We start from the raw sequence: 15,359 nt of genomic DNA, 5'->3' as shown, positions 1-15,359 counted from the left end.
GATCTTATCGAAACATATAAGATTATGAAGGGACTTGACAAGGTGGATGCAGGGAGGATGTTTCCACTGATAGAGGAGACTAGAATTAGCAGGCATAGTCTTAGAATAAGGGGCCGCCCATTTAAAACTGAGATGAGGAGAAATTTCTTCTCTCAGAGGGTTGTAAATCTGTGGAATTCGCTGCCTCAGAAAGCTGTGGAAGCTTGGACAGTGAATAAATTTAAGACAGAAATAGACCATTTCTTATACGATAAGGGGATAAGGGGTTATGGGGAGCAGGCAGGGAAGTGGACCTGAGTCCATGATCGAATCAGCCATGATAGTACTAAATGGTGGAACAGACTCGAGGAGCCGTATGGCCTACTTCTATTTCTTATATTCTTATGTTCTTATATATCGTTCATGATTAATCACAGCTTTGATATATATTAACAAAATCTTCTGTCCAGTATTTGATATCTTCAAACATAAAGCAACAGGATATGAACATGTACACCTATAGTCTACATGAAGTTTAATTTTTCTCCAAGAAAGGCCTTCTCTCTCTCTATTCTGGCTGCACTATTTTAATTCGGCACAATTTTAGGAGCTTATCTCCATGAGGACCAGGTTTAAAGGCTTGTGGTGTGTGTTTGTAGAGAAAATTGCTCAGATAGCTCATATCAGACACGATTCTGCCCGTTCATAAATTAATGCTCAGAAACTACTGGAAAATGTCACGTATATCACAGCAAGCCCCACAAGAGATGTCATACTCTGTGCTTACTGTGTTATTTTTCTTTTTAATAGAATTGATAAATCATGATGGATTCATGTTTTTATTCTTTTGTTTAGCTGTCCTGTTTAATCTTCTCACAAGAAGAAATAATGACTCACTAGATTTGCAAAATGACTACTATCTTATCTTTACATAATTTATTGTTAGATATTAAATGAAGAAATTATCTTGTTTCAGCATTACGCATGTTTAGTACCTTGTAGCTGTCGCTGTTGCTGAACATCGTAGATCCTCAGTCCAAACAATGGTGGCCTTTCTCTTCGGAGCAGTGAAACATTTCTTGTTATCAAGTCCAATTGAAAAATGGTTCCGTTTGTATATTCAGTCCAGAAAATAAATTTTCCGTAATGTGACAATCCAAAGGGGTGATTCACTTCCTTGCCGCCATATACTATCTGTGATATTTGTAAAAGCATAAAAATAAACATAAATAACGTTGAAACTGAGCAGAACTTCATGATGAAAGAAAATAAATGATCAGCGATGAATACATTTATTATATAGCTCCGAGAGTCATGCTGTGATCAAAGCAATATCAAATGGATTTTACAAAAAATATAATTACCATGCATAATGTTTTGAACTGTGGTTATTAAATATTCATACAAAATTTGACAGTGTTTATAATATTTTCTATTGGAAACGTAACAGACTAAGCACAAGGGCCTAGAAATGTGGGTGCATGGCTTTTGGCTGCGCAGAGGTGAGGGGGAGTTGGGGTGATGGGCGGGGATTGCAGGGTTCAATCCATGTGACGCCCAAGGTGTCCCTGATATTGGGCCTCAATTCCATCAGACCATCAGATAGTGAGCTGCAGAGAGTAAAAAGCATCTTGGGAGCGAAGCATCTGAAGATTGGGCCTCTGTGACACTAGCAGCCACCCTCAGTTAAGTGAGGAAGGGGGGGAATCGGTGGCTGGGGTGATCGGTGGCTAAGTGATTGGGGGCGCGGGGGGGGGCGGAGTGGCAGAAATCAAGGGGGTGGAAGTGGGGGTTGGAGGCAGCTCTCCTGCTCCTTTCAGCTCGCATTCAGGTAAGTACATTTTAAAAGCTTATTTTCTTTGTTGTGTCCTACCACAGAGTCCTTTTAAGAGCTGTATGTGGAGCTGCAGGTAGGCCTGGTTTTCCCGAGTACAGCCAGTGCTGGCCATGGCGCTCACTGCCTCAGGGAAAACTTATCTTGCAGTGAGGGCCTCAAATAGAGGTTAGGCCCTTTAGTAATACAAGCAAAGAAACTAACGGCTATTGCAGGCGCAGGCACAGCATGACGGTTTTTTGTCCTTTACCAATATAGCGACCAGCGCACTTCCAGCTCCTAATGAGTGTGCGATATCCGTACACAATACTAGAGGGACACTGCACGACTGATTATCTAGTCCATAATGCTTATTTTCAACTGACTTTTTCATTTGGCTGAATTCAGTTGGTGCAGAACCCCATGAAGGATGTTTTTGAAGGATGTGTTCATTGTTTTCTTTACTGTAAAATTGTATTCAGTTTGAATCTTAGTGTCACGAATTATCAAATTATTTGCAATGCTACATAAGAATAACAAGAGTGCACTCACCATTCTATCTGTGCCATTTAAAAAGATTCTTTCAATGTGATCATAGTATGCATCACACCAATATAGTATTCCAGTGGTATAGTCCAGGGTTAAACCATTAGGCCATAGCATCCTTGTTGTGACGAAGAGCTGTCGATTGGAACCATCCATCCATGCTTTCTCAATTCTTCCTGTCATATTGTCTATCTCTTCCTCTTCCCAATCTGTCCAGTACATCCAGCTGCATACAATGCAGTAACAGAGTTATAATTTTTGTCAGTAATAAGCACAATAAATTATATTTAATACAATCTCTATGGTGTGATATCTGAAATTTTCAACAAACTGTTTTATTTCCATATTATCTAAAAAGGATAGAGTCATTATTAACCGAGTTTGTGATCTACATCAACAGTTGTAACTTTCACATATTTATCTGCGAACATATGACACAACATATGACACAGCATGCTATATGTAACAAAATATACAAAAAGGACACAGGTACAAGATAGGGTGCTTCCTCAGCATATTCCTAGATTCAAAAATAATTAATTACTTGACTACAATTTTAAACACTTTTAAGTACGTTATTCCTTCATTGGCCATCTGAAACTTGCTAAAGATAATGGTATCTTAGTACAATTAACACATATCTATATTTTCACTTCAATTTACCAAACATTTCAAATAAATGAATGAAACTGTTGGATGCTAAAATGAGATATTCTGAAAATTGTATTTCTTATAAAGAGAGTTTGATTTCTTAGAAATCCAACAGTTAAAAAAAAAAACTGATTTAATTTTAACAGCCATTTCCTGCAAATTTTTGTTGGTTCTATAAAAGAAAATATATTTTTTGCACGTAAGTGGCCAATATTGTTGATTGGATTTGAGAACTTATTGTTTCAGACAGCATGGGCAAGCTGAATTGATGAATAAACCTGCTGAAGCATGCAAAGTAAATTCAGCTTGAAATTTTCATGATTCTGCTGCAATCTGTATCTCCTCCACACTGCCTCTGGCAAGATATCATAGTTTTCTCCTTGCATGCATCATGTGTTCGAATCAGGTGCTGGCACCTGAGGGACTGTAAAGGGGCTGGCAGCATTGACAGCAGTACCCTTGCATCCCTTTGGGAACCATGTGCCCAAAATGTGCCACCATGTAACATTATTCAATGTGTCTTCTTCACAACAGTGTTTTAGGTGTTAGATATAAAGGCTGTGGGCTGAAGCTTAATCATGCTTTGTGGGAGACAATTAATCATTGGTCACTGATTATATTTTATTCAATAAAAATACATTTTCAAAACTTTTCACGGTAATCATTGTTTTTTTTTGGTCATTTACTTTTATTTTTTTTTTAACTCCTGAAGATATTGACTGCTACGGAGGGGCTTTTTATGGGAAGTGAATTCCCTGGTGTTGCTTGCACAAGTGGCCATTATTCATGAGTAAGGATTGAAAGCGATTATTAGTGTACTATTTAACACAGGGTATAGCATAGCTAACCCTGTTTCTATCCCCACCTGCAGTCCATATTTTTAGCAGGGGTCACTGAATCAAGGCCAAGAATGAGAATTCTGGCTGATTTTTTTTCCTCCTTAACATTGGGCCAATTGTGGTGCCTAAATTTGTCCAACTTAATACAGACTAGGGTTCAAATTTGTGGCCTTTCTGGTCTGTTTGGTTCAGCTACACCCTTGCTACATCAGCAAGAGTGGTTGCAAAGTCCTATCATAGATCTTGTTGATGGTTTCATGCAACATTATTATGCTCTAAAGATATAAATATAGTGATAAAATTCTGATATAAAGTCACAAAATCCAAGCAGTCCTGATCATATTGGCTCCACCAAGATCTATCCAAGACAAGACAGTGGTCTGATGCCAGGAATTTGCCTCAGCTCATCAAAAGCTGACTCAATTGCACATAATTCAGTATGTGTTATGTGATTGCTATGTAATAATAGCCCATGATGCTCTTGTTTACACTCTCTTTGTTACGTATGTAAATTCCTATATACCTTGTACAGCCACCAGAGGGGTCATCCCCTGGAGTCCCAAGGGATCGCACAATCCCTTGGGAGCACAGGTACTTAAGGAGGCCTCACAGGCTGAAGAGGCACTCTGGAGGCTTGCAATAAAAGACTAAGGTCACATGTTACTTTGAGCTCACAGTATCCAGCCAGACTCTTTATTCATATATAGCAACTGGCGACGAGATACAGATAACGAACCCAACGATGCAGAGAACAGTGGGCATCCTGGAGAAATTTTCGGAGGGAGATGATTGGGAAATCTTCGTGGAGCGACTCGACCAATACTTCGTGGAAACCGAGCTGGAAGGAGAAGCGAATGCTGCCAAACGAAGGGCGATCCTCCTCACCGTCTGCGGGGCACCAACATATGGCCTCATGAAAAATCTGCTTGCTCCAGCGAAACCCACGGAGAAATCGTACGATGATTTATGCACACTGGTCCAGGAGCATCTGAACCCAAAGGAAAGCGTTCTGATGGCGAGGTAACGGTTCTACACCTACAAAAGGTCTGAAGGCTACAAAGTGCCGAGTTATATCGCTGAGCTAAGAAGCTTTGCAGGACATTGCGAATTTGAAGGACATTTGGAGCACATGCTCAGAGCCTTTTCCTACTTGGAATTGGCCATGAAGTGATAATTCGCAAACTTTTGACTGTAGAGACCTCAACCTTGAGTAAGGCCATAGCGACAGCCCAGGCGTTCATTGCCACCAGTGACAATACGAAGCAAATCTCTCAGCACACAGTGCTGCTACAAATACTGTGAACAAAGTGATGTTGTTTTCAAATCGCAAAGTACAGGGCAGGCCCCACATGCCTGCAGCTGCACATCCACAGATATCTCAGATTCCACTATCAAGGGTGATGAATGCAAGGCCATTAACACCTTGTTGGCGCTGCGGGGGTGATCATCGTTTCCATTCATGCCGCTTCAAAGGGTACATTTGCAAAGGCTGTGGAACAATGTGACACCTCCAATGTAAATGCAGGCGAGCTGCAAACACTGTTAATCCTGCAAACCATCATGTTGCAGAGGAGGACAGATCCACGGTGGATCACAATGAACCAGAGCCTCAGACCGAGGAGGCAGAGGTAAATGGGGTGCACACATTTACCACAAAGTGTCCCCCGATAATGTTGAAGCTTGCATTAAATGGATTCCCGGTGTCAATGGAGCTGGACACGGGCATTATGAGCAAAAAGACTTTTAAAAAATTGTGGTGCAGCAAGGCCTCAAGGCCAGTCTTGACTCCCATTCATACAAAACTGAGAACTTACACAAAGGAACTGATTTCCATAATCGGCAGTGCTACTGTAAAGGTCTCCGACGATGGAGCGGTGCACAAGCTACCCCTCTGGGTGATACTAGGCGATGGTACCACACTGCTCGGTAGCAGCTGGCTGGGAAAGATACGCTGGAACTGGGACGACGTCCGAGCGCTCTCGTCCGCTGACGGCACTTCGTGTGCCCAGGTCTTAAACAAGTTCCCTTTTCTGTACGAACCAGGCATCGGGAAATTCCAAGAAGCAAAAGTGCAGATCCACCTAATTCCGGGAGCACAACCCATCCATCACAAGGCGAGAGCAGTACCATACATGATGAGAGAAAGGATAGAGATCGAGCTGGAACAGCTGCAACGAGAGGGCATCATTTCGTTGATTGAATTCAACGCGTGGGCCAGTCTGATTGTTCCAGTCCTTAAGGGAGATGGCATCGTCAGAATCAAAGTGATTACAAAGTAACTATTAATCGTTTCTCCCTGCAGAATCAATACCAGACTGATTCCCGGGATAGCGGGACTGAGGCATCAAGAAAGATTGGATCAACTGGGCTTTAATTCACTGGAGTTCAGAAGAATGAGAGGGGATCTCATAGAAACATTTAAAATTCTGACGGGTTTAGACAGGTTAGATGCAGGAAGAATGTTCCCAATGTTGGGGAAGTCCAGAACCAGGGGTCACAGTCTAAGGATAAGGGGTAAACCATTTAGGACCGAGATGAGGAGAAACTTCTTCACCCAGAGAGTGGTGAACCTGTGGAATTCTCTACCACAGAAAGTTGTTGAGGCCAATTCACTAAATATATTCAAAAAGGAGTTAGATGTAGCCCTTACTACTAGGGGGATCAAGGGGTATGGCGAGAAAGCAGGAATGTGGTACTGAAGTTGCATGTTCAGCCATGAACTCATTGAATGGTGGTACAGGCTCGAAGGGCCGAATGGCTTACTCCTGCACCTATTTTCTATGTTTCTATGTTTACCAAAGGCTGACGACCTTTTTGCTATGCTGGCGGGAGGAAAGACGTTCACGAAGCTGGACTTGACCTCAGCCTACATGACGCAGGAGCTGGAGAAATCATCGAAGGGACTCACCTGCATCATCATGCACAAAGGTCTCTTCATTTACAACAGATGCCAGTTTGGAATTCAATCAGCCGCGGCAATATTCCAGAGAAACACCGGAAAGCTTACTGATATCGGTCCCGCGCACAGTGGTCTTCCAGGATGATATCTTGGTTACAGGTCAGGACACAATCGAGCATCTGCAGAACCTGGAGGTGGTACTTAGTCGACTCAACCGTGTGGGGCTCAGGTCGAAATGCTCGAAGTGCGTTTTCCTGGTGCCTGAAGTGGAGTTCCTGGGGAGAAGAATCGTGGCGGACGGCATCAGGCCCTCCGATTCGAAGAGGGAGGCAATCGAGAATGCTCTGAGGCCACAGAACGTGACGGAGCTGGGGTCGTTTCTAGGACTCCTGAACTACTTTGGTAACTTCTTACCGAGTATCAGCACACTGCTAGAACCACTGCATGTCTTACTGTGTAAAGCATAGGTATGGGGCAAAAGCCAAGAAATTGCCTTTGTAAAAGCTAGAAAATTGTTATGCTCAAACAAATTGCTTGTGCTGTATGATCCATGTAAGCATTTGATACTTGCATGTGATGCATCGTTGTATGGCGTCGGGTGTGTATTGCGATAAGCTAATGAATCTGGGAAATTGCAACCAGTTGCTTATGCATCCAGAAGTCTGTCTAAGGCTGAGAGAGCCTACAGCATGATTGAAAAAGAAGCGTTAGCGTGTGTCTATGGGGTAAAGAAAATGCATCAATACCTGTTTGGTCTAAAATTTGAATTGAAAACGGACCATAAGCCACTAATATCTCTGTTTTCCCAGAGTAAAGGGATAAATACAAATGCATCGGTCCGCATCCAGAAATGGGCGCTCACATTGTCCGCATACAACTATGCCATCCGCCATAGGCCAGGCACAGAAAACATTGCCGATGCTCTCAGTAGGCTGCCATTGCCCACCACGGGGGTGTAAATGGTGCAGCCCGCAAATTTTGTCATATTTATGGAAGCATTCGAGAGTGAGCAATCACCGTCACAGCCTGACATATTCAAACCTGGACAAGCCAGGGCCCCTGACTGTCCCTCGTAAAAAATTATGTGCTTCACGGGAGCTGGTCCAGTGTCCCAGTGGAAATGCAGGAAGAGATAAAGCCGTATCAGTGGCGCAAAGATGAAATGTCTATCCAGGCAGACTGCCTTCTGTGGGGTAATCGGGTAGTGGTCCCCAAGAAGGGCAGAGACACTTTCATCAGTGAGCTCCACAGTACCCACCCAGGTATCGTAATGATGAAAACAATAGCCAGATGCCACGTGCGGTGGCACGGTATCGATGCGGACTTAGAGTCCTGCGTGCACAGATGTAACGCATGCTTGCAGTTAAGCAATGCACCCAGGGAGGCGCCACTAAGTTTATGGTCGTGGCCCTCCAAACCGTGGTCCAGAGTCCATGTCGACTATGCAGGCCCGTTTTTTGGTAAAATGTTCCTTGTGATTGTAGATGCGTACTCCAAATAGATTGAATGTGAGATAATGTCGGCAAGCACATCCGCTGCCACCACTGACAGCCTGCGGGCCATGTTTGCCACGCACGGCCTACCTGATGTCCTCCTGAGCGGCAACGGGCCATGTTTTACCAGTGCTGAGTTTAAAGAGTTCATGACCCGTAACGGAATCAAACATAGAAACATAGAAACATAGAAAATAGGTGCAGGAGTAGGCCATTCGGCCCTTCTAGCCTGCACCGCCATTCAATGAGTTCATGGCTGAACATGCAACTTCAGTACCCCATTCCTGCTTTCTCACCATACCCCTTGATTCCCCTAGTAGTAAGGACTTCATCTAACTCCTTTTTGAATATATTTAGTGAATTGGCCTCAACAACTTTCTGTGGTAGAGAATTCCACAGGTTCACCACTCTCTGGGTGAAGAAATTCCTCCTCATCTCGGTCCTAAATGACATCCCCCTTATCCTTTGACTGTGTCCCCTGGTTCTGGACTTCCCCAACATTGGGAACATTCTTCCTGCATCTAACCTGTCTAACCCCGTCAGAATTTTAAACGTTTCTATGAGGTCCCCTCTCATTCTTCTCAACTCCAGTGAATACAAGCCCAGTTGATCCAGTCTTTCTTGATAGGTAAGTCCCGCCATCCCGGGAATCAGTCTGGTGAACCTTCGCTGCACTCCCTCAATAGCAAGAATGTCCTTCCTCAGGTTAGGAGACCAAAATTGTACACAATACTCCAGGTGTGGCCTCACCAAGGCCCTGTACAATTGTAGCAACACCTCCCTGCCCCTGTACTCAAATCCCCTCGCTATGAAGGCCAACATGCCATTTGCTTTCTTAACCGCCTGCTGTACCTGCATGCCAACCTTCAATGACTGATGTACCATGACACCCAGGTCTCTTTGCACCTCCCTTTTTCCTAATCTGTCACCATTCAGATAATAGTCTGTCTCTCTGTTTTTACCACCAAAGTGGATAACCTCACATTTATCCACATTATACTTCATCTGCCATGCATTTGCCCACTCACCTAACCTATCCAAGTCGCTCTGCAGCCTCATAGCATCCTCCTCGCAGCTCACACTGCCGCCCAACTTAGTGTCATCCGCAAATTTGGAGATACTACATTTAATCCCCTCGTCTAAATCATTAATGTACAGTGTAAACAGCTGGGGCCCCAGCACAGAACCTTGCGGTACCCCACTAGTCACTGCCTGCCATTCTGAAAAGTCCCCATTTACTCCTACTCTTTGCTTCCTGTCTGACAACCAGTTCTCAATTCATGTCAGTACACTACCCCCAATCCCATGTGCTTTAACTTTGCACATTAATCTCTTGTGTGGGACTTTGTCGAAAGCCTTCTGAAAGTCCAAATATACCACATCAACTGGTTCTCCCTTGTCCACTCTACTGGAAACATCCTCAAAAAATTCCAGAAGATTTGTCAAGCATGATTTCCCTTTCACAAATCCATGCTGACTTGGACCTATCATATTACCTCTTTCCAAATGCACTGCTATGACATCCTTAATAATTGATTCCATCATTTTACCCACTACCGATGTCAGGCTGACCTGTCTATAATTCCCTGTTTTCTCTCTCCCTCCTTTTTTAAAAAGTGGGGTTACATTGGCTACCCTCCACTCGATAGGAACTGATCCAGAGTCAATGGAATGTTGGAAAATGACTGTCAATGCATCCACTATTTCCAAGGCCACCTCCTTAAGTACTCTGGGATGCAGTCCATCAGGCCCTGGGGATTTATCGGCCTTCAATCCCATCAATTTCCCCAACACAATTTCCTGACTAATAAGGATTTCCCTCAGTTCCTCCTCCTTACTAGACCCTCCGAACGCCAGACAGGAATGTACAATTGTTGTAGTTCATCCATGCGGTCTCTAAATGTCTGCCATTGCCCATCCACAGTCAACCCCTTTAGTATCATTCGCCAATCTATCCTAGCCAATTCACTCCTCATACCTTCAAAGTTACCCTTCTTTAAGTTCTGGACCATGGTCTCTGAATTAACTGTTTCATTCTCCATCCTAATGCAGAATTCCACCATATTATGGTCACTCTTCCCCAAGGGGCCTCGCACAATGAGATTGCTAATTAATCCTCTCTCATTACACAACACCCAGTCTAAGATGGCCTCCCCCCTCGTTGGTTCCTCGACATATTGGTCTAAAAAACCAAACCTTATGCACTCCAGGAAATCCTCCTCCACCGTATTGCTTCCAGTTTGGTTAACCCAATCTATGTGCATATTAAAGTCACCCATTATAACTGCTGCACCTTTATTGCACCAACCCCTAATTTCATGTTTGATGCCCTCCCCAACATCACTACTACTGTTTGGAGGTCTGTACACAACTCCCACTAACGTTTTTTGCCCTTTGGTATTCTGCAGCTCTACCCATATAGATTCCACATCATCCAAGCTAATGTCCTTCCGAACTATTGCCTTAATTTGCTCCTTAACCAGCAATGCTACCCCACCTCCTTTTCCTTTTATTCTATCTTTCCTGAATGTTGAATACCCCTGGATGTTGAGTTCCCAGCCCTGATCATCCTGGAGCCACGTCTCCGTAATCCCAATCACATCATATTTGTTAACATCTATTTGCACAGTTAATTCATCCACCTTATTGCGGATACTCCTTGCATTAAGACACAAAGCCTTCAGGCTTGTTTTTTTAACACCCTTTGTCCTTTTAGAATTTTGCTGTACAGTGGCCCTTTTTGTTCTTTGCCTTGGGTTTCTCTGCCCTCCACTTTTCCTCATCTCCTTTCTGTCTTTTGCTTTTGCCTCCTTTTTGTTTCCCTCTGTCTCCCTGCATTGGTTCCCATCCCCCTGCCATATTAGTTTAAATCCTCCCCAACAGCACTAGCAAACACTCCCCCTAGGACATTGGTTCCAGTCCTGCCCAGGTGCAGACCGTCCGGTTTGTACTGGTCCCACCTCCCCCAGAACCGGTTCCAATGCCCCAGGAATTTGAATCCCTCCTTGCTGCCCCATTCAAACCAGCATCCAATGGTCAGGCAGAGAAAGCAGTGCAAACTATCAAGCAGGGCTTGAAGAGGGTAACTGAAGGCTCACTGCAGACTCGCCTATCCCGAGTTCTGCTCAGCTACCGCAAGAGACACCACTCGCTCACTGGGATTCCACTTGCTGAACTGCTCATGAAAAGGGCACTTAAGACAAATCTCTCGTTAGTTCACCCTGATTTACATGAACAGGTAGAGAGCAGGCGGCTTCAACAAAGTACATATCATGATAGCGCAAATGTGTCACGCAAAATTGAAATCAATGATCCTGTATTTGAATTGAATTATGGACAAGGTCCCAAGTGGCTTCCCAGCACTATTGTCGCCAAAGAGGGGAGCAGGGTATTTTGGGTCAAACTTTCAAATGGACTCATCACCGGAAACACTTGGACCAAATCAAACTTAGATTCATGGTCTATCCTGAACAACCCACTTTAGACTCTACCTTCTTCGACCCCCCTCAACAAGCACACCAGTGGCGACCGACACTGCGGTTGGCCACAAAGCAGAACCCATCACCCGCAGTAGCCCAGCAGGATGCCCAGCAAGGCCAGCTGCATAGCAGCCCAGTGACGGCCCAACAAATGACTCACCAAAACCAGCATTTGCACCGAGAAGATCAACCAGGGAAAGAAAGGCCCCAGATCGACTCACCTTGTAAATAGTTACACTGTTGACTTTGCGGGGGGGAGTGTTGTTATGTAAACTTGTATATACCTTGTACAGCCACCAGAGGGCTCATCCCCTGGAATCCCAAGGGATTCCACAATCTCTTGGGAGCACAGGTACTTAAGGAGGCCTCACAGGCTGGAGAGGCACTCTGGAGACCTGCAATTAAATACTAAGGTCACACTTTACTTTGAGCTTACAGTATCCGGTCAGACTCTTTATTCATATATCACACTCTTAATGACGTGACTTTTGCTTTAGTTGATGCCATTGTGGTAAGGTACGTTCCAAGCTTTATCAATTGTGCAAGAGTTCCACTGAAGCATTTCAAATGTGTATAGGGTGGAATTTCCAGGGTAACCCAGGAAACACCTCTCAGCACTTCCTCTTCACATGGCTAGGGTTTTGGGCGATCCGTCCACGATCCCAATTACGTAAAATGGCTGGAACTAAAAAGCACTGAATCCAGGCACAATCTGGTTCTGCTCCATTTTCCATTCCCTTCTCCGAAGGTCCAGCCCAGTTGAGCCTTGGCCCAGACTAGAATTCCAGGCCTACCATTCTGGAAGAAATGTTCCTCCTGACGGCAGCATATCAGAATCTGACTTGCCATTGAAGTTGAACCTTTTCACACTCACCTGTAGCAATGTGCAGGATCAGAAAAGAACAGTGGGATTCACATGTACAAATGAGTAAAGTTGTTTTGTGGTTGTTGGAATTTAAATGGAAGGAAGAGTGCTGAGATACACATATATTTTTATGGTATGGTACATGATTCTTTTTATATATCTTACATATATATAAATCGGGCATTGGTTTCCGAGGGATACAAATAGATAATTGGCGCAGAAAGCAGCACTGTACTGCAGGTGCTCCCACTTGGGAACTACTTTCCTATTATTCATACTATATTAATAGATGTACCATGAGGCAAGATTATTCAATATGCCTAATTTACACCAGTGTATTAGATATCAAGACAGAGAGACATTATAAATTGAAGTTCAAGAACATTCCAGGGAAGCAAATTAATCATTAGTCAGAGAAAAAAATAAATTCCATTTGTGGATTTCGAGCAACTTATTTCTCACAGAGACTACATTTAAATATTTTTGAATTAGGTTTATTCTGATAGGACAGTCCTGAGAGGCTTGCAGTTTCTCGGGCTATATGTTCCTCCATTCACTAATCTTAGCAACTGACACAAATGTAAAATGGAGAATACTGCTTTGTACTCACACCTACCTTTCGATGAAAATTAACTAATTGAGAAAATAATTCAGAAAATAATTTTTCATGGAAATAAGTATCTGTAAACACTTATGATTGGCAATTGTTCTTTATTTCACTGTAACCATTTTTGGGGTAAAAATCAGCTAAAAGCAGGTATTGCTATATCTAATATATACTGACAAGTAGGATTTGATTCCTTAGCTGACATACCCTCGGACAACTGAAGAAGAAATTGATTTTATTTAGTAACTCATCCATCTTCAATTTTCTTTTCTGATGAAATGCTGAGAGAACACGAGTTACATAACGGCAATTCAAAGCAGTAATGCCAAAAAGAATTATGAATGAGGACTCTTAGGGGGCGAAATTTCTCCGCGCCACGCTTGGGGCACACAATTTGATGTAAATGAAAATTTAGCACGGCAAGATGGGCAGCTAAATATCCCAGAATTGGGGTCTTTGAAACAAAACAATCTGCGAGGCAGTGTTGAAAGCATAATTTGCATCCGCAGGGCGGTAACGGGGCGATAGTAACGGCAAAGTTGGCTGGCATAAAAAAGATGGCGGTTGTGGTGCAAGGCTCTCCCCTTTAAGGGCAACCTTGCTCCATGGGGCAATTTCCCCCACGGGCCATAAAGGGATCAGCGCACACGCGATGACATCATTGCCGCAGCCCGGTGCAAAAATTACAGGGCGCGGCGCAAAGCCATTTTCACCACAGCCAGCCCGGGAGCAATTCCAGCCAGGTCGCTTCTGCCGCCTGGCCCAGATGAAAAGTCCTTATTGCCCCGTTAGCCTGTCCCGGAGGCACTAACGGGCCTATCGGAAAGGGGAAATTTCAGCCCCTTAAACTTTAAGATCCCGATCATTAGTTTCAAAAATCAACATTGCTTTCTGTCCTCCTGACATTTTTAGAAAAGTAAACACTGTGGGGGTGAAATTGCCCCTTTTTATAGCCCCATTAGCACCTTCAGTGGGTGCGAGAAGGGCGCAAGATAGTTTTTGCCTGAGGGAGGGGGTGTTAACACCTCTTGGGAAATTGCCCAGGGGGTTGCGGAGGTGCTGGCATGGCAGCACTGTGCCCTGCGGTTAGCGTCCCGGGCTGCCACACAACCAGCGATGACATCACTGCCATGCGCGGCGACCCCTCACCATCCCGCAACGACCCCTTAATGCCCCGCGGTGGAAAATGGGCGGGCGGATGTGAATCCCAGCTTCGCGAGTCGTGCAGCTGGAAGATATCCGCTCTCGGGGCGGCGATTAAAGGGGGTTGGGGGACCACCAGCACCCGGGCTGCCATCTTTTTATTTTTGTCTGGATCTCAAGTCGGCTTGACCCTGACAGCCCTCGCATGGTCCGGGCCGCAATCGTTCAGCCAGGCACTCCGTCATGGATGCCAGGCTGCTGGCCCAGTTGCATGTATGTAGCATTATAACCACCACATTTGCAGGCCAACAATGCAGCTTTAGGCCCCTCACTAAATGGACTCAAAGTAACTGGGATTATTATTTGTTTGAAACAGATGTTGAATTAAATTGTACCGTTTTGATAAACATGTGCGACTTATTAAAAAACTAAAATATTTATGAAGTGAGAAATCATAACTTAATCATGCCTTTCGGTATTTGTCAATTATGTAGCCTGGCATTATTTAGAGGTTTATTTTGAGTAAAACACAAAGGCGCGATAATGTGACATTTAAAAAACTATCAAAAGAGAGGGCGTCAATTAAAAATGTAATCAGTTGGTTAGAAAACTCCAAAATGTGGACATATTATCCTTAAGAGTTAGAAAATGTGCACTGCTGTCGAGCCGGTGCCTGATTCAGGAAGTCCTGATGGCAATGAGAATGAATGATGCAATTGAAGAGTGAAGTCAAGAAGATACCTATGGTTCAAAAAAACATAACCTTGAAAAATACAAGATGACCAAATGAGATTCCAGAAACTATACATCAAGTTATTTTTAAAGAAAAAGAAAACAAAAGACCTGAATATAGGTGACAGGAAAAACAATTTCCATTCAAAAGGTATGACACATCAGCTTTCAATTTGTTGAGTCAGAGCTGGCTATTAAAAGACACCACATTCAAAGCATTCAGATGGAAACATGTAGACACAGAGATGATTGCATGAACTTATTGATAGCAAGCTTATGGGTAATAGGGAAATGGCAGATTGTTAAATGAGTA

The 15,359-nt window shown here is 43.8% G+C and overlaps 1 protein-coding gene across 1 annotated transcript in view; it reads right to left on the bottom strand.

The window, feature by feature from the left end:
• The window catches only part of LOC139253819 (low-density lipoprotein receptor-related protein 1-like), a 2,398,725-nt gene that overhangs the window by 1,288,940 nt on the left and 1,094,426 nt on the right, over positions 1–15,359 (bottom strand). The window contains exons 14-15 of the mRNA XM_070873585.1: positions 2,345–2,564; positions 975–1,173 (exon numbers count right to left, since the gene is read on the bottom strand). Of these exons, the coding sequence (XP_070729686.1) occupies positions 975–1,173; positions 2,345–2,564 (419 nt within the window). The remainder of the gene's footprint in view (positions 1–974; positions 1,174–2,344; positions 2,565–15,359) is intronic.

The sequence above is a fragment of the Pristiophorus japonicus genome, chromosome 3 (assembly GCF_044704955.1).
Source record: "Pristiophorus japonicus isolate sPriJap1 chromosome 3, sPriJap1.hap1, whole genome shotgun sequence".
NCBI classification, from domain to species: Eukaryota; Metazoa; Chordata; class Chondrichthyes; family Pristiophoridae; genus Pristiophorus; species Pristiophorus japonicus.
The sequence above is the reverse complement of the archived record's forward strand: the minus strand, read 5'-3'. Positions and strand labels throughout refer to the sequence as shown.